Source organism: Arachis hypogaea, chromosome 4 (assembly GCF_003086295.3).
Source record: "Arachis hypogaea cultivar Tifrunner chromosome 4, arahy.Tifrunner.gnm2.J5K5, whole genome shotgun sequence".
Lineage (NCBI taxonomy): Eukaryota > Viridiplantae > Streptophyta > Magnoliopsida > Fabales > Fabaceae > Arachis > Arachis hypogaea.
In genome coordinates, this window is record NC_092039.1 from 50,382,251 (window position 1) to 50,401,143 (window position 18,893).

The 18,893-nt window shown below is 37.2% G+C and overlaps 1 protein-coding gene across 2 annotated transcripts; it reads right to left on the minus strand.

Annotated features, from left to right (window-relative positions):
- Window positions 1-9,557: 9,557 nt before the first annotated feature.
- On the minus strand, window positions 9,558-18,449 carry LOC112796745 (putative 1-phosphatidylinositol-3-phosphate 5-kinase FAB1C). Of its 2 annotated transcripts, XM_025839334.3 has the most exons (12): window positions 18,055-18,236; window positions 16,607-17,936; window positions 14,877-15,674; window positions 14,636-14,789; window positions 14,202-14,546; window positions 13,375-14,103; window positions 12,956-13,287; window positions 12,729-12,852; window positions 12,411-12,581; window positions 10,797-12,308; window positions 10,429-10,695; window positions 9,558-10,044 (listed from the first exon to the last, which is right to left on the minus strand). In XM_025839334.3, the coding sequence occupies exons 2-12, from the start codon at window positions 17,194-17,196 to the stop codon at window positions 9,790-9,792; spliced, it is 5,277 nt and encodes a 1,758-aa protein (XP_025695119.1). In that variant the 5' UTR covers window positions 17,197-17,936; window positions 18,055-18,236; the 3' UTR covers window positions 9,558-9,789. The 2 variants fall into 2 exon arrangements, with proteins under 2 accessions (XP_025695119.1, XP_025695120.1); XM_025839335.3 differs by having other exon boundaries at window positions 16,607-18,449.
- Window positions 18,450-18,893: the final 444 nt, after the last annotated feature.

Sequence of the window (18,893 nt, forward strand, 5' to 3'; positions counted from 1 at the left end):
ATATTTGGTATATAATGTTTTTTGACAATTTTTTAGTTGCTCCTTTTTCACACTACTTTCCTTACTTTCTTCAGGCCCCACCACCACCACCAACAACAAAAAGGCCAGATAAGTTACCAACCAAAAGGAGGAACTCACCACCACCAGTAACTGCTTCTATTGATCCCATGCAAGGAGCAAGTGCAGCAACATCTTCTAGATTGGCCAACTTTTTGAAGTTTATTCCAACTCCAGGGTTTAAACCACCAAGGAAGAAAAATACTAAGTAATTGGATGTCCTAGCTGCTGAAGTCTGATAATCACATATGGAATTTGGACACTAGTTGTTTCTTTGTTTTTGTTAATTTCATTCAGGATTACCACATAACCAGACTGTATGGTTAACTTTTACTTTTGGTAGTTATAAACCTTTAAATTTGGAGCTCTTATTGTATTACTTTTTGGTGCTGTATTATGGTGTTTATCAGGAGCTACTCCATTGACAGTGGTTGACAATATGTTAATTATAATCAAAATATGGTTTTATCAACTTGCTTGTTTTGTTCTATTTCAGTTTGGTTAACCTCTTTGTTAACTATATACACAGACTACACCAATAATCCAAAGAGTGGAAATTCATTTATAAACATAACACAGTTGTTAGATTTTTACAACCACAACTAGTACAACAACTAACAAGATGAAAACCAACAATCCTAGCATTTGTATTACATATTTCTGCCTCCTTAATTCAGCCTCTATATTGCCAATTCTCAATGCAAGACTCACGCTCATTTCTTCATTCTTAAATGATGCAGCTTCTTCAAAGTTGCCATTGTCATCTTCTACAACGTCTGCCCATTGGAAAAACCCACACCACTGTTTTCCACTACACTGTGAGCAATAAACTTAGGGATTTAGGGGTTAACATTAAAAAACAGAAACATCTCTTACACACAAACTCATGTTGTAATTCGGACATCCGAAGAACGGCTTGTTTGGGTGGGTGTCCGTTCCAAACCATCGGAGCACAGGCCGTTTTCCACACCCACAGCGCTCTGGCACTCGTGAGGCTCTGCTGCGACTAGGTGTCCTTGTCGTTGATCGAATAGAACTCCCATCTCCCACATCTTCATGTACAACCATCGTTCTACCAAGTACAGAACAGGGAAGAAGAAGAAGAAGAAAAAGAAGAAGAAGTGGTAAGCTTCTCCATCAACAGTTAGGGTTAAAAGGGGCTCAGGGACCACATTGGATTTCACACTTTCCATGGCCACGTCATGTAACCGTTTGACAGTCCAACATGGCAAAAAATTGCCACATCACTGCCGCCGGGAAGGAGTCTTGACGGAAAAGGAAAAGGGGACTAACTAGGTGCATTTTTTCCAAAGTCGAGGACTTAAATAGTGCTATTGGGAAGTCAGGGACCAAATCGGTACATTTTGTGAATCTCAGGGACTACTTTGGTGTTTAACTCCACAAAATACATATTTTTTTGTGTCTCATCTTTAACCTGTGACACAAATTTGAGACATAGACACAGTTTCTTATTTCCACTTTTATCCTTGTTATCTTTTTTTATTTTCATTTATACCCTTCTCCTTTTAACCCTAATCCACTTCTTTTTCTCTTCTTTCTCACCTTCTTTCTCATTGCCTCCTTTCTTCCTCCATGCCTTCCACCCCAACCACCATCTCACCTTCTCTGTCTCTCTCCACCGCCTCCATTCCTTTGTCCTTTCTTGCCGCCTCTTCTCATCCTCATCTTCCTCCTCCTTTCCACTGCCTTTAATAAATCCACTGTCACCACCTCTGTCGTGTCTCCCTCTCCTTCTCTCAATCTGTCTCATAGATCTACCTTGGTCTCTCCGGCTCTTCCAATTTCACCTCCGCTTCTCTTCTACAATTCCTTTGTCTTTCTTCCTCGTTACCATATCCATTTAGTTCTCTGTTTTTTTTAATTTATATATTATTTATTTTTTATTTAAATGTTGATTGAAAATTGTGTTTATATATTAAATTAGATTAGATCTGAATTTTTAATTTATTCTGTGTTTATTATTATTAATAGTTGTAATTTGTATTGAAATAGTAGTAGAGAGGTGGTTATGGTGGTTTTAATGGTGGTAATTTAAAGTGAAATAATGATAAAGAGGTGGTGTTGATGGTTTATGGCAGGGATAACATTATCATTTTGTTAGAACGGTAAATTACAAATAGTGTTATATCCTTGAGTATTAAACAAGTTCTCAAATTTTATGTGTCATTGTGTCTACGTCATTTTGTGTGTTTGTGTCTGTGTCTTATTTATCTTCACCCACTAACCAAACGAAGCCTTAAGGCAAGACTATAATAAAGTCTATACAAATGTCTTCTCATACCTGAGTTGGAATAGGAAGTTGCTACATTAATCTTATTGAAAGTTTGTTTTCTGTTTTTGCTTTTTGACATATTATATAATTGAGGACAATTTTTCAAATTTTTTGTTGCATCTTCGGCCAATAAAATTGTGCATAAATTATCTTCATAGTTCTAGCTATACCTTAGTGCCCATCCACTTTTGTGCTATAAAACTCTTGTATAATAAATTGTTATAGTTCAAAATCAGCCAGTATTACAACTCTATCTTTCTACAATAATACTCCATTCTTTAATGAGTAATGAGGTGGTGCTTGTTGCGAATAGTTGATACATTTCTTCTTAATTTTGGATGATTCCTCATCATTTGCTACTGCTTGCTGCAATTGTTGGAACTAATCAACTTTCAATTCTGACTAAACACCAAAGAAGCTTCTCGACAATGCAACTACAGAGATATTTTCCTTTTCTGATTTATATTGGATCTCAAAATCATATCCAATGAATTTATGCAGCTATTTCTACTGTTCTAGTGTATATAAAGGCTAATAAAAAAGGGAGGCTTTGTTGATCCATTTGAATTATAAACCTCCTTACCAATAGTTATTGTCTGAATTCGATAATTCCTTCAGTGGCATAAAATTCTCTTATATAAGCAGACTATTTTTGCATTTATGGAGATAATTTTTTCGAGAAATATGCAATGGGATAACCAATTTGACTTGACACAACACTTATACTATTACTTGAAGCATCTATTTCCAATGTAAAAGGATGTGAAAAGTTGGGTGATGCCATGATTGGTGCTGCTATGATAGCACTTTTGATCTTTATCAAATGCCTCTGTAGTTTCTTAATTTCAAGCAAAAGAGTCTTTTTTTTTAGTAAATTGATTAAAGAGCTAGCTATAGATGCATATCCCTTTGATAAAACGTCTATAGTAACTTATAAATTTCAAAAATTTTCTTAGAGTTGGCCAATCTGCTGTAGCTTGAATTTTATCTTTTTTCATGTTGACTCCTTTATTATTGATGGTATGACCCAAATAATCAATCTCCAATTTATTAAATGAACATTTTGATAATTTTACAAAAAGAAATTTCTTCTTTAGTACCTTTAGAACCCTCTGAAGATGCTGGACAGTTTAAGTTCCGGATCAACTTTCTGTTAATGTTTTTTACTAGTCAGTAGATAAAAAGACTAATTTAATTAACATTTTAAAATTAAGAAACTAATTTAACCAGTGTAAAAATTGAAGGGCAAATTTATTCATCTTTAAACCCTTATAAATCAATTTTGATGGTTACCTCAAAATTTTATGATTGAAGTATAAAATACGGTTTAATTTGATGTTTTTTCAGGGTATTGATTCGGAGATTAAGTCTATGAACAGCGAACTCTGTCCTCACAACTCACTAGTATTTACTCCTAATTAAATTAATACATGTATGGTGTTAGTGTTGCAAGTGAGAAAAATAAAAGATGTATGAAATTAGTCCTACTTAAAAAAAAATAAAAAAAATAAAAATATATAAAATGAGAAACCCATTAACTTGACACTTCTAGTTACAACAATAATCAATTGATCGTATGTATTTGGATTTCTTTATTTCTTTATACATACATATCCATCGTATTGTATCCACGCTGACTATTTGCTTTTAAATTATCCAAGGCGTCCAAATTTGAATAGCATTTTCTTTTTCTTATATCAACAAGCAAGAAAAATAAATAAATAAATTAAAACATGATAGTGGTTCGAAATGGACGAGCTCATGTGCAAGTCTATATATATAAGGAAACTGTGAAAAACGTTGCCTTCCACAGGCACAAAAGTTGAATTTTCATATAAGTTCATTAATGCCCATGAAATATTTGTCTCTATTAATCTTGTAGAGTTTTTAATTTTACATAATTATTTAATTATTTTTTTCAGATAAATTATTCACGTAATTAATACAAATAAAAATTATTTTTGTTAATATAATATTACATAATTAAATATATTTATAAAACTATTTTACACTGGAAAAACACCAAAATCAAATTCAACCTTTTATTCGATTAGATAAATCAATTTCTATGCTAGATTATCACATTAGAGAGTAATGAAGCTTGCTTACACATGGAAAGACTTAGGTGAAAAATTTTACAAATTTTAGACACCTTTATAATTTTTTTTCAAATAACTATAAAGATTGACTTGAGTAAATTTATCAATTTCTAACGAAGAATCTGGCGTAATGACTAAATTGTTTAATTGAATAAAAGGTTGGAATCTGATTCAATAATTTAAATTGGTTAAAATTTAGGTATTTGACTAAAAATGTTAGAGACTAAAGATTAATTTAGGGGTATTGCCTTAAATTATATTCTAGATGGAGCATGTGCAAAAAAGTGAAGAAATGTTATCATTCAAAGAACGCCAACGGCCAATGTATAAGGCAACCTCATAATCAAAATAGTTTAATAGTTTAATTAACTTTTTTTTTTGAACAAGAGAGCTCAACACAATACAGTGGAGCAGCATATAATCAAACTGAGGACATGAAAATAAAGGAAATAAAGCAAAGTAAATCAACTACCCCTGTTGTCATCTCCGGCATTGCCATCAACAACAACATGGTTCCTGCTACTCCACTCTCTAAAACTGGTCAAGGACCATTGATACACCTCTTCTGAATCACCTTCCTTGGAGTTAAAAATACGTTTGTTCCTCTCAAGCCATATATTCCAAATGACTGCAAAGAAGCACCTTAACCACCAATTCCGCTCCTCCTTACTGTTCACGCCACCTATCCAACTCTCAAAATGTTCCTTGAGTGAGCCCGGAATAGACCACGCTCTCCCGAGATCAGAGAGCCAACGACACCATACCTGCCAAGAAAACTCACACCCCAGGAACAGATGGTAAATATGTTCAACATCTCTTTTACAAAACACACATCTATTGTCCCCATGCCTAAGTATTCCCAATCTATGTAGTCTTTCTTTAGTGTTTACTCTTCCTATCAGCACAAACCAAATAAATACCTCCACTCGTGGTGGCGCCAAACCTTTCCAAATGGTTCTGGTGAAGCTGAAACTTGTGATATCCTCTGGTATAGTCTCTGATTGCACCACCTGCACAAAAGAGTTAGTTGAAAAAATTCCTTCCTTGCCATACTTCCACACAAGTCTGTCTTGCTTGTCACTTGCTAGTTTTATAGGCCTTAAAACCTCGTGTAACCTGTTCAATAATTCCAGCTCCCATTGAAATAGGCCTCGCCTCCACTGAAAATTCCATACCCACTCTAACCCATCCCAAAACCCGCAATCCCCTATGACAGATCCTTGCTGGTTTGAAATAGAGAAAAGTCTCGGAAATCTCAACCTGAGGGAACCGCCTTGTAGCCAAACATCTTCCCAGAAAAGAGTCCTCCTACCATCACCCACCTCCATAGACAACCCAATAATCATTTTGTCCCTTACATTACTATCCTTGAGCTGCAACTGGCATATGTCCTTCCACGGACCCCCTTTAGTAGGCATTGGCTGAGTTGATAACATTATATTGGGCTTCAGGTCGTAACAGGAGCAAACAACCTTCTTCCATAAAGGGCACTCCTCCTTTGAAAATCGCCACCACCACTTAAATAGTAGAGCGGAGTTCCTAATCACTGCATCACCTACCCCCAATCCTCCCTCCTTTTTAGGGGCCTGAACCACTTCCCACTTGACTAGTGCTATCCCATTCCTACCTTCCTCCTTACTCCATAAGAATCTTCTCTGTAATGATATCAACTTTTCTGCCACGGCCTTCGGCATCTTGTATAGGCTCAGATAGTACACTGGCAAGCTATTCAACACAGACTTAATAAGGACTAGCTTACCTGCTTTATTTAGCACCTTAGCCTTCCACATACTGAGCTTTTCCTCAACCTTATCAATTATCGGCTTCCATGTCTTTACCAGCCTCGGGTTTGCTCCTAAAGGAATGCCAAGATAATGGACTGGGAGGTTCGCTTTTTTACATCCCAATAAGCTACACATGTTGTCAGTCCATAGCTGTTCACAATTGATTGGGATTAAGCTGGATTTATCAAAGTTAATCGATAACCCCGACATGATCTCAAAGCACCTTAAGAGTCTGGCATAGTTTCTAATGGTCTCCTCCTCCGGTGGGCAAAATAAAATAGTGTCGTCTGCGAACTGGAGGTGTGATAACTCTATGTTTTCCTTCCCCACCAGCAGCGGCGAGATACGTTTGTTTCTCACTGCCTCCCCTATCATCCTGTGTAAGACCTCAACTACCAGAACAAACAAGAACGGGGACAAAGGGTCACCTTGTCTCAAGCCTCTCTCCATCTTGAATGGTTTGGAAGGGGAGCCATTTATCAAAATTGCCATGGACGCTGAACCGATACACTCCCTAACCCACTCTCTCCATCTCCGCCCAAATCCCATCTTCTGTAGCACAATATCCACAAAGTTCCACTTCACTCTATCATAAGCCTTCTGGAAGTCTAATTTAATAATTGCCGCTTTCTTCTTCCTCGCTTTCAGCCATTGCACTGTTTCGCACGCAATCAGGGCCCCATCATGAATTTTCCGACCTTTCACAAATGCACTTTGAGTCTCCCCCACTAAGCCTGGCATCACTGATCTCATCCTTCTGACCATCACCTTTGAAATGACTTTGTAGACGCATCCAACCATGCTTATCGGCCTGAGGTCTTTGATCTCTTTGGCTCCAGTGAACTTCGGAGCCAGAGCCACCCAAGTGACATTGGAATCAGGCGGCAATCTTGATGATCGAAAGAAATCCAGAACAGCTGTCGAGAACTCCGTGCCGATCTCATCCCAGCACTTTTTGATGAAGTTCATATTATACCCATCACTACCTGGAGCCTTAGAGGATTCACAGTCCCAAACAGCCTCCCTAATCTCCACCAATGATGGTATGCGCTCCAATGCACTGGATTCTTCTTCGTTAATCCGATTAACCAGACCGTCTCTAAACCCTATTACCGGGGATCTCTCCTGGTGATACAGCTCTCTGTAGAAGTCTCTGATGGCAATCTTGATCCTACCTTGGTTTCTTACCAGCCTTCCATTAATCACCAAAGCATCGATCCTATTGTTCCTTCTTCTTGCCGAGGCCAAGGTATGAAAGTACCGAGTGTTTTTATCCATGTCCTTCACATGCCTCGAACGCGACATCTGTTTCCAGTGTATCTCTTTCCTCACATACCACTGCTTGCAACAACTAACTAGAGCCTTCCTTCTAGCCTCCATAGTACCATCATAGACATCATTTCCAACCATATCGTCCACCTTCTTGATCTCCTCAAAACGCTGAATTTTCTTTTCCAAGTCACCAAATTTCTCTTTATGCCATTTTCCCAAAGGTACCGTAAGAGCCTTCAATTTATCTGTGAACTGTCCCTCTCCAATATTCCGCCATTCCTCCCTGACCATTCTAAGGAATCCTTCATGTGTAAACCATGAGTCTAAAGTCCGGAACGGACGTGGGCCTCCTCTGAAATTAGTAACTTCGACTATTATTGGGCAATGATCTGACAAACCTCTTGGACCACCTTTTAAACGAATCTCTGGGAACTCCTCAGTCCATTCCACATTCAGTAGAACTCTGTCAATACGACTACAGGATCCACCTCTATACCATGTAAACTTACGATCATTCAGCGGCAAGTCCACTAACTGCATGTCTTGGATCCAACCCTTGAACTCTGCTGCAGACGCTGTTAATCTGTCCTGGTTTTTCCTTTCCTCAACCTGTATCACCTCATTGAAGTCACCCAAGTAGCATATCGGAACTTGACATAACCCTGCTATGTAGCTCAGTTCCTCCCAGACAACAAGTTTTTCAACTCTCATATGCGGACCATAAACCAAACAGAAAGCACAATGGAACTCATTTTTCAATAAAACTCCCTCAACACATAGCCACCTATCCCCTTTGTAACAGTTATTCATTCTAAACAGCAACTCATCCCACATTAATAACAGACCCCCAGACGTGCCTACCGATTCTACAAACTCCCAGCCCACCGCATCACTTCCCCAAATACGTACGACATCGAATTTATTCACAACTTGCATTTTTGTTTCAACCAAGCCTAACATATTTAATTGTTGCTTTTTTTTGAGCTCTTTTATCATACTCAATTTTCCAACCCCCCTCAACCCCCTAACATTCCAAGAGCTAAAAATCATTTTAAAACATTTTTACACACCTGTTTAAACTTTTTCGGTCTGCTTCTTCGCACCTTCTCTTTCAGTTTTGCTATCCTCCTCTTCTCAGCTATCGCTTCATTCTGCTCTTGTAATATCCTCATTAAGTCGTCTTCTTCATCGTACTGCACCGCTCCAGATTCAACAGCTAAAACCCACGCCTTTCTATTCTCCGCCAACTGTTCTTCAATCTTAGTTATTTGTTGCCCTTCATTTGTTTCCACGATTCCAGTTGCACTACTGCCCTCATCCGCTATTGCAGGATTCAGGCTTCTCTCTTCATCCACTGCATCAGCCCCCTCGGACATCACTCCAGCCTCCTCGGCGTTTCTGTCAGTCCCACCTGAGCTGGAAAGAGCAACTCCTTTCAAGTTCTGCCATGTAGCCACAGGTAGTTTAATTAACTTATATTATAGTATCAACTATCCACTTTTCATTCTTTAGAATTGTGGGGAGAATGGAGACTGCAGAGTAAAATAAGATCAAAAGTCCGAATTGGATGCAATGCGGTCAATAGCAGCAATTATGTAATGAAATATAAGTCAGAATTAAACACATTTAAAATTAGTACTCATGCTTACCATAGTTAGATATGAACTTTTAGTTACCTTGACAATAAAATATGAATCCTCTCCATTTTTTTCCTCAATTATTTAGTAAAGTACAATCTCTTATTACACTTTTCAAAATAAAACCAAAATATATATATAAAAAAATATTAAATAATAAAAAATTACAGTTAAATAATTAAAAAAATTGAGAGATCTGAGATCCACTCATGGAATAATGATGAAATATGGTTATAAGTTAGGACAGGTTGCATTTAAGATTTCTTACCATCAATAACCATTTATTATTTGGAAGACTTTGCTCTTAAACGTAATATACTATCTCAACTAAATCAAAACGAGATAGGAATCCAATTGCAGAGTATGACACGACAAAATAAAAATAAGGCAGCATGTATAAGAAGAGGAAAGTAAATACTCTTAAGAGATATCATGTCATTATAGACATTAATCAAATTATTCATATATAATTATTGTAGCATTCACATTTTGTATTGGTATACCAATTCAAGAAAAGAAAATAAAAAAGAAATTGCAAAATAAAGCTAAGAGTGTCCAAAGTCACTAATGCTTCCTTTGCCCTAACCACCGTTTGTGTGTGTTAGGAAAAGAATGTGAAACAACAATAATATCATACAACCTAGCTTTCAAGATGACCACTGCTCCGGTAAGGTGAGGAAGTATGTCGTCATGGCCTTCCGGAATCTCTTCTTGTATTGTTTCGGTGAGACTATGGTTGGGGCAGCGTTCTTCGGACCGCCAAGGATTCCAGAAGCCTTAACCCATGTCTCTAAATGCTTGTCCCAAGTGTACTGTCTCATGAAGTCAATGATCCCGAGAACCAGCTCCTTGCGCTCGTCGTCCACCCCGACCAGCAACGAATAGTCCATAACATCAACAGACTGATGATCAACAAGATTGGGAGGAACTAGTGTTACAAAAAGAGTCATAATTGCTACAACTAAATAAAATAAAGATGGACTTGGCTTGAAATAGATTAGTTGAAGTCCAATAAAGATAGATTCATAAAAAGTAGTGTCGCTATTAACCCTTAAAAATACAATCATGCTAGATATACACTAAAAATCAGCCACCAAAATCAACCGTCAGTGTAGAATACACATTGAAATACGAAATTCACATTGAAAATAAGTTGAACTACAAATTTATTTATACACAAATCCATGGTGGCTGTTTTTTATGTGTACGATAACATTATTTGTCAAAAATATGCTAGTTGTAGCCTTTAACCATTAGGAGGTGATTTGGAAGATAAAAAAGCTTACTGCTAAAAAGGATGTGTCGTTCCATACGGCTCTCTCGAGTCTTCGCTTAGCCCTACTACCAAGAAATATGGGTTTCGTCCTCAATGCTTCTAACAGGTTCATGTCCAGCATCACTTTGTTAGTGCCTGTTGTATCTGGATTGTACCTTGATCTTTCTGACCCTTTCAGATCATATACCCTGGATATCTTTCTGTTGTAAAAGAGATTCTCCATTATCATTACATCTATCCTGGTTTCTTTCCCACCTTTAGGGTATTTGATAGTGACCTGAAAAGCCAACCAAGATAAAACTATAAGCATAGAAGTTTCCAGTTACAAATAACTCTGAAGCTCGCACATGAAAACCAAAGAATGGGCTGAGCTCTCACCTGATATAAACCAAGAATTTTGGCAAGGCAAGTCGGCCCTCCCGGGTTCAAGGAATCCATAAGGTATTTGAAGTATTGCGGAGCGAATTCCTCGAAAGAATCCAATTCTGTCTTCGTGACTTGTTTAATAATGAACCTTTCGTCCAACGACTTGGCGAAGTATACATTACTTTTCCCTCCTTGTGCTCTCCATCTCTGGCAACGACTCAAAGATCTCAAGAAATCAACTTCATTGGAGCAGCACTTTTTCCTAAGTGCTTCGAACTGCTTCGCGAAATAGCAAGTGACAGAAAAATTCACTCTACCTCCAGCACCCAAAGAGTCATCACCAAAAGAAATCTGAAAGTGTGAAGATTTCTTGGGGTCCCGGATAAGAGAACCAAGGGAAGATGTAGCATCTTCGGACATATAACTAGCATAATTGATATAATCCAAGTCCAGAGAACCCCATGCATTAAAGCTAGATGTAGCCAAATCTTCTCTGCTTTTCTCGCGAGCAGCAGTCAAGCTAGCATCTTGCAGGTCCGACTTCCCGGAAACCCAATCTTCATGTTCCTTAGAGCTAAGAGCATAGGATATTATGCTAGAGTATTCATTGTCATAAACAGCAATAACTCTGTCACCATTATGTGTTTGGGGAAGCAGCAACCGAGCACCTTCGGCTATGTGAGAACACGAGGAGATGAATGATGGTGTGGCGCTCAGTATCAAATTTAGCCTCTGTGCCTCCCACGGCAACATTTGAAAGTAACTTTGAAAAACATTAGAGACAGGGTCCCTAACCATATTCTTGTATTCTCCGGAAGCATGAAAAGATCTGAGTGTTGATAAATGTAATGAGGAGGGCAAGACTTTCTTGATTCTTTCCTGGACTCTTAATGCTGAATCAAAAGAATGAACTCTGATTGGTTGCATCAACCTTCTAAAAGGAGGGTTATCATTTGGAAAAGAATGCCGAACAGATCCTGCTGGTAAAACACTGGATTGTGCTGTATGAAGTGGTTCAACTTTTGTACGAGGTTGCTCGGTTCCTGTCCCAGTCCACGCAGAATCTATTTTCTCAGAAAGATTGGATTCCCTGTGCGGAAAGCACTCAGATAATGCTCTGTTGACAACAACTTCACCATCCGAGTGTGTTTCCTCTTCATCACGATGGCATGTTAATGCTTCAGAAGTACAAGGTCCAAGTGAGTCATCAGGTTCTCCAACCATATGAACTTCATCGGGCTCATGCAATTTTAAAGGCCGATGATTATCTTGCTGAGACACATTATCCACATTCCGATCCTTGTGAAACGAATCAATGCCTGGTTCTTTTACCTCTGGGCATGATTCATTTTCCTGTTTACCCTTGAAACGACGACTTCTTTTGATATGAGAGTCCAACGAGTATAATCGGTGATCCCAGACATATGAACCAATTAGAAGTGAACGTCTCAAGCCATTTAGTTCAAGAATGTCTACAGCCATCTTCCCCGGTAGCGGAGTCTCTAAAGTTGATAGTAGCACATTCTATATTATAAGAACAGAAGAGGAAGTTAGAGAAAAAGTACATGCATCAATAAAATGTATTAACAACGAGATTTGGCGCCAGATATCAATTAATTTCCTCACGTGATAATCTTTTCTATCTCTTTGAAGCATATCTTTCAGCTCCAGTATGTTATGATGAATTTCGCACGTATCTGACAGCTCATTTCCCATGACATGAGAGGTAACACTTCTTTCAAGCCGATCAAGTGCATCCGATATCTCCACATACAATGTTTCCACTTTCCGAAAAAGCTGTACAGAAGGACGAAAAAAGAAAGGTTAAAATTTTCATATCAAAGGGTAGATCAACTATAACTTACAATTAACCAAGATTATATATTTCAGCACCACTTTTAAAGTAGTACTGCAAATATTGTTAGTAGGCTTTTCAAATATCACCTCTCCTGCCTCCTTTCTAGTCCAGTCCTCTTGATTGTGGCCGAATTCTAACACAGATGGGGGCAGATGGACAGATAGAATATCAATAGGGGAATACCGGAAGAAAGCAACCATACTCCCATACCTGTTAAATTTGGTTGTTCATCAACTTTCTAGTATTAATAACCAAAATAAGTAACATACATAAAAAGAATTGTCAATTAGAGATTCTTGTATGGATGACTTACCCGTAAAAACGGAGGCAGTCCCTCTGCAAAGAATGTCCACAGGTTGCAACCCGATTAGCAGTTGCATGGTTTGAAAAGCTAAGTTCCAGAAACTTTCCAAAAGACAACCCCCAAGCAGCATCTGACATAACAACTCTGCGAGTTGCTGGTGGAACTCCATCTACGAGAGGACACCTGAGACATCGGTGCCACATCCAAATCTTACCATCTTTTTCCCCTGGTAATTTCACCGAGGGAAGGCGCCTCACATTGATTGTAAGATTTCCCTGTTGGTGTGTAAAACAAAGGACGTGTGCATCTGCTGGCTCTTTACAAAACTGGCAGCAAGATGTCTGAAAAAGAAATGCAATTTACTTATTATTTCATTCATAAATAACATGGAACTATTGAAAGTAGCAGGAAAAACAAGCATGACTAACCAGATCAAAGAGATCATCACGAAGATACCTCCCAAGTGGCTTATCAAAAGAGCCGTAGAATTTTATGCGCAGCAACCTATTGCGTTCACATACCGTCCCTTTTGATACACAATGACTGGAGAAGTACACCAATATGCTCTGATTACTCTCTGTGGCAGAAAAGTATTCACCTGAGAACTCGTCCTCATTAACCTTGTCTCTTGTCATGTCAACAACTTCACCATGCTCCCTCTCCTCTTGAACCATGGTTTCTTGCAATTCTTCTTGCGAAAGGTCCCTTGTGCTGAACAAAGTGTCCCCCTCCAATTCATTACAATTATTCAAATAGTCTGGTCGCGCAGTCAGATTAGAAGTCAAATTACTACAGCATGAATCTGAGAGTACATTCTCAGTACTACTATAATCCACCATGGTGCTTGTGTATGAATGAAAATTATGGTCATCAAGATGCTTTGATGGTGAGTCCAAACTTCCAAGCTTTTTAGAATCAAGATCAGCATCAGCCTCCGAGTGGCACATGCTTGAAGGGAGTGAGTTAGAAATATCAGCATCAATTGCTGCAATCTCAGGCATGTCCATTGAGTGCTTTACTATCATTTTGGGAAGGGTAGCACCTTCATCAGCAAGGAATGAGGTCTCAAGAGATAAATGATAAGCTGCAAAAACTGCAAATTGCACAGCATGTTTAATTTTCTTTAGATCTGCACGGTTCGTTCCCTTCAGTAAAACCTACAAGAACCAAAATCAAAATTAGATTGCATTGCACACAACCATGCCATCCTGTGATTTTACAAAACAAGGAGACATAAAAAAAAAATGGAACTTACAGTACATCCCAATCGCCGAGGACAACCTTCAAAAAACATCAATGTTTTGGATGGCTTCTTTTGAAAATTAGTAGCAGTCTCATGATCTTCAACCATTTTGTCTAAGCGGAACAGATCACAGTGCCCCACTCGTGCTTTGGATAAACTATCCACTGATGGAGTGATATGAGCACCAGTGCAGCGAGCTATTCGCTCGAGCAAAGGCCTTTTAACATTCAACACCAGGGAGATTTCCTTTGCTAGCAAATATTGTTGAGCACATGAAGCTACACTTCTTTCTACCAGCAAAACATTTGGTCGAAGAGCTTCAATTTTCGAAATTATCATCTTGAGATGATCATTTTCCTGCCCACAATCACAAAATTCATAAGTTCTTTCAAGGGAGAAAATTTTAACAGGGAGAAAAATAATCCATACAGAAATAAAGAACGCACCTGCTGCAACAATGTATCAAAAGAAGCAAGTTGATTTGGAACCTTCTGATACTCCAGTGCTCCTGCTAAAAGGAGCAGCCTAGGCTTTTTGTATTGAGAGGTCATGCGCTTATGCTTAATATTTTTTGTACAAACAACTCCTTTTATAAGGGTGCTGCAAAATAGAAGTCAACAATTTAGTGGTTAATCACAAAAGATGTGCTTATCCACATCATATATAGGCAAAATTAGAACACATTACCTCTCACTCGGGCTTCCAGATGCTACACATTTGACCTTTACATAATCGCCAGGATCCATACTGCCGCCTCGGCTAGTATCTGGTCTGACAAAGTTAGCAGCCTGCCACGCAATCGTTGCCACTATGTCAAGCCAGTCCTCAGGATCATTTTCCTTACCAAGTTTAATTCCCTCTCCTTGTAAAAGCTGTGAAACAAGAGCTCTAAAATGCCCCTGTATGACAGCTTTTAAAGGTTCTTTATTTCCCTCATTTTGCTTCTCCTTTGTGGGAAATATGTTAGATAAACTGCTACTGGATGAGAAGATGGCACCAGAGTCACCAATATCATCATCCTCATCGTCGTATGCGAAAAAATTGCTTTCGGCATCGTCATTTTCATCTTCAGGTGCTGGCGGGAACCAGATAAGACCGTTGTTTTCAAAATCCAATGGCCTCTGTGAATTCTCATTCTGATTCCGGAAAATTGACAAGTCATCAGAAAAATAAGCAGTATTATATGCATAATCAGTCCCTTGTTCAGGCTTTCTTAATACAGCCGTGCTTTGTTGACTAAAGGGACCATCATGTTGCGAGCCAGGGATTTTCTCTTGCCCCTTCTGTACAAGGAGCCCAACCCGACTAGAAGTAAAATCATTCCTAGAAGGGCTATCTGAAGGACTTGATCCCACAGAATTATAGTTGTAAGTGTCATGTCTAGCACTAAAGCTACTTGAATCTATATCTGAATAATTGTCACAATATGTACGTGATCGCCTATGAAAGTGCTTGGCAGAATCCTCAATCTCTTCTTCATCACTCCTACATTTATATACAAACATGTCAATAATTGTGGAATCAAGTTTTGTCAAAGGGGTTTTCTAGTTGCCTCAAAAGATCATTACATCACCCATGCAAGGATCATCGATGAGAGCTTGTAGAAGGTTTAAAATAAATTATAGATGATTAATTTTCTAACAATCTGAGGCAGAACTCAATAATTCAAAGGTAATGAGCTTTTATGTGAGCAAACTTTTTCTTATGACAAGTTGCAAGAATTTTAATGAAATTCCGAAAATACAGATAACACCAAGTAACTTCCTCAACCAAATATTGAACTAAAACCAGATCCATGAAACTTACATAAAGTTTTTGCATAAGGATGTGGGCAATGAAAATGTGATGTGCTTTATGATATAAAAATGATGTCAGAATTATTTCATCCTTGTTAATATATGATGCACCCAATATATAACTTTAGCTGTTGTGACATAGATGGATCTTATGGATTTTTTTTTTCAGTTAAATTGTTGGTTATCAAGTTTTATTATAAAAAAAAAATCGATTAATTTAATTTAATATGGTCAAAGTTCTACATAAGGAGCAATAATCTTTTAATAAATCCATTTTCTATTTCTGAAGTTTGAATTTTAAATCTTACATCAAGACACTGAAATACCTATTATTCTGATCGAATTCGTTTTTTTTCCAACATACTCAGGCACATGAAACCGAAACCGATATAAAATCAAATTTATACACATGCTATCTTTTGGCATCTACAAGCAGAACATCACATCATCAACTAATCTAGAATCGGAAGCAGCACTCAACACTTGAAATAGTGATGAGCTTTTATGTGAGCAAACATTTTCTTATGACAAATTGCAAGAATTATAATGAAATTGCGAAAATACATAAAACCATGTAACTTCCACTTCCTCAAACAAATATTGAATTATGAGTATGAGTACCTGATGGTAGATTGATGAATTGATACTGAAGATGCTAGAGTACCAGACGAGCTCATCCTCCTTGTCATGGATTGAGGATAATAACCACAGTCATGGTCATGGAGATATCTTTCAAAGTGATTTCCCTGATTCAACTCAGTATTGATTGGAGAACTAATTCTCTCACTCTCAACACTAAAACATGGCGAAGGTGGCTCAGGACTCTGCCTTGGACTCTCTTGTGGAGAAGCTGAAGGATGCACTTTCTCACTATACTTCAACACCCTATTACTGTTATTATTATTAGCACCTGAACAGAACTTGCAAGACCTTATGGTGGTTTCCCCGAATCCATTGTTGCCAGATTCAGCATTCGGAACAAGATCATAACCCCGGACGCATTTGGCACACAACCACCGGCCACAACTCTTGCAATTGTACTTCTGCTGTGCAATTTCAGTGAGGTTTCTATTGCACTCGCAACACATTTTGCAGCCACTGTTGAGCATATCAAATTTCTCAGACAAACAAGACAAATCACTTCCTCCCCAAGAAACCCAATTCCTAAGCTTTTCTATTAGATCTAGTAGAGAACTGTCAGGTATTCCCATATAAAGATGCAATGACCCACATAGAACAAAGCCACTGCCTCCACAACCAACCCAAAAAAAAAAATTAAAAAAAAATTCCTCCTATAAGTTTGATTCTTTCTCTTTCTCACAAAACCAAAATTAACAATAAAAAAAATTCCTATCCTTCGGCACCAGAACACTGATCACTAGAATTTGTCCAAAAAATGAAGAAATTTAAGTGAAGAGTATTGGTAACAAGAAAAGAAAAAAAGACCCACGTAAAGTTTGGGGGTTGATTGGGATTGTTTTTATGTTTAATTCTAATCAAAATAAAAATGGTTTCTTTTTTGTTTGATTTATCTTTTTTTTTTCTTTGTTTTCCTTTTTTGGTGATTGCAAATCCTCCTGGGAATCAAATAATATCAAAGGAGGAATCGACAACTATAGCAAACGCAAATCTAGGACTCACCAATCTAACACACTATTTACACCCAAAATCCTACCAACAACATACCAAGACAGAACTTAGAATCCGAACACCCCTCCCCCCGCTCCTTTTTTCCTTCTCCCACAAACCCACTGAGAAAAAGAACGAAACTTTGAAATGCAAGCCTCACCCCAGAAAACTTAACCGATCCCTGAATCATCAACAATGCACTGTGTAGAAACCGGTTCAAGCATTAGCACCCAGAAGCCAAAATAACAAAATTAGGAAGACCCTTATCAGAAAACCTCTTTATCTTTATGCTCTGAACAAAAAGGTGATGTCTTTGAGAACCCTTCAAATCAGATTAGTAACAATAAGAAGAAGAAGAAGAAAAATAGAAAAACAGAAAGAAGGAAGAAACTTTAAATGATAGGAAGAATTAGAATGAAAAGGAGGAAGAGAAGAAGTACGGAGAAGGTTCCCTTTCTACCGGAGTTGCAGGCTCGCATCTCAAACAACAACACTTCCTTGTTACCCATCTTTTCTTTCTTCCACCCTCTCTCTCTCTCTCTCCCCTTTCTTTTTTTCCCCCTTTCTCTTTCTTCTTCTTTTCTTTTTCTTTTCTTTTCCTTTTCTTCTCTCAGTCCTCGCCACCTTATTATTATTATTATTATTTTATTTATTCATTTTTCTTGTAAGGAAAACCCAATGTATTCGTTACTTTCTCACACCTCTCTCCTCTCCATCTTATTACCAAAAATACAATTATAATAATTGATAATTAATGATTCCTTGTCAGATGTTATTAAGTCTAATTGAGTTCTATAATGGTATCTCCTTTCCTATTGGCTGCAGCCTCATGCTTATTGCATAGTGTGTGTTTGGACTAACATTTATAAACAGAAATTTATATAAAATTGATTTTACAAAATTAGCTTCGATTAAAAATAATTAATATTAACATGATTTATATTTAATAATTTTTATTTAAAATAAATTATAATAAATTAAGTATTATTTGAATTATATTATTTAAATTATTTTTAGATAAAAATTATAAAAAAATATAATTTTAAATAATTATTTTATATTATTTTATTTTAGATATTTAAATAAATTTTAATATATTTTTTAATATTTTTAGTATTTTTTAGTATTTTAATAGAATTAATAGAATCATAATATAAATTAAAAAAATATATTCCATATAAAAAATAACAATAATAATACAAAAATTCATATAAACAAAAAATAATAAAAATTTTATAGAAAATAATAATATATAAGAGAGTATTAGAAAAAAATATTA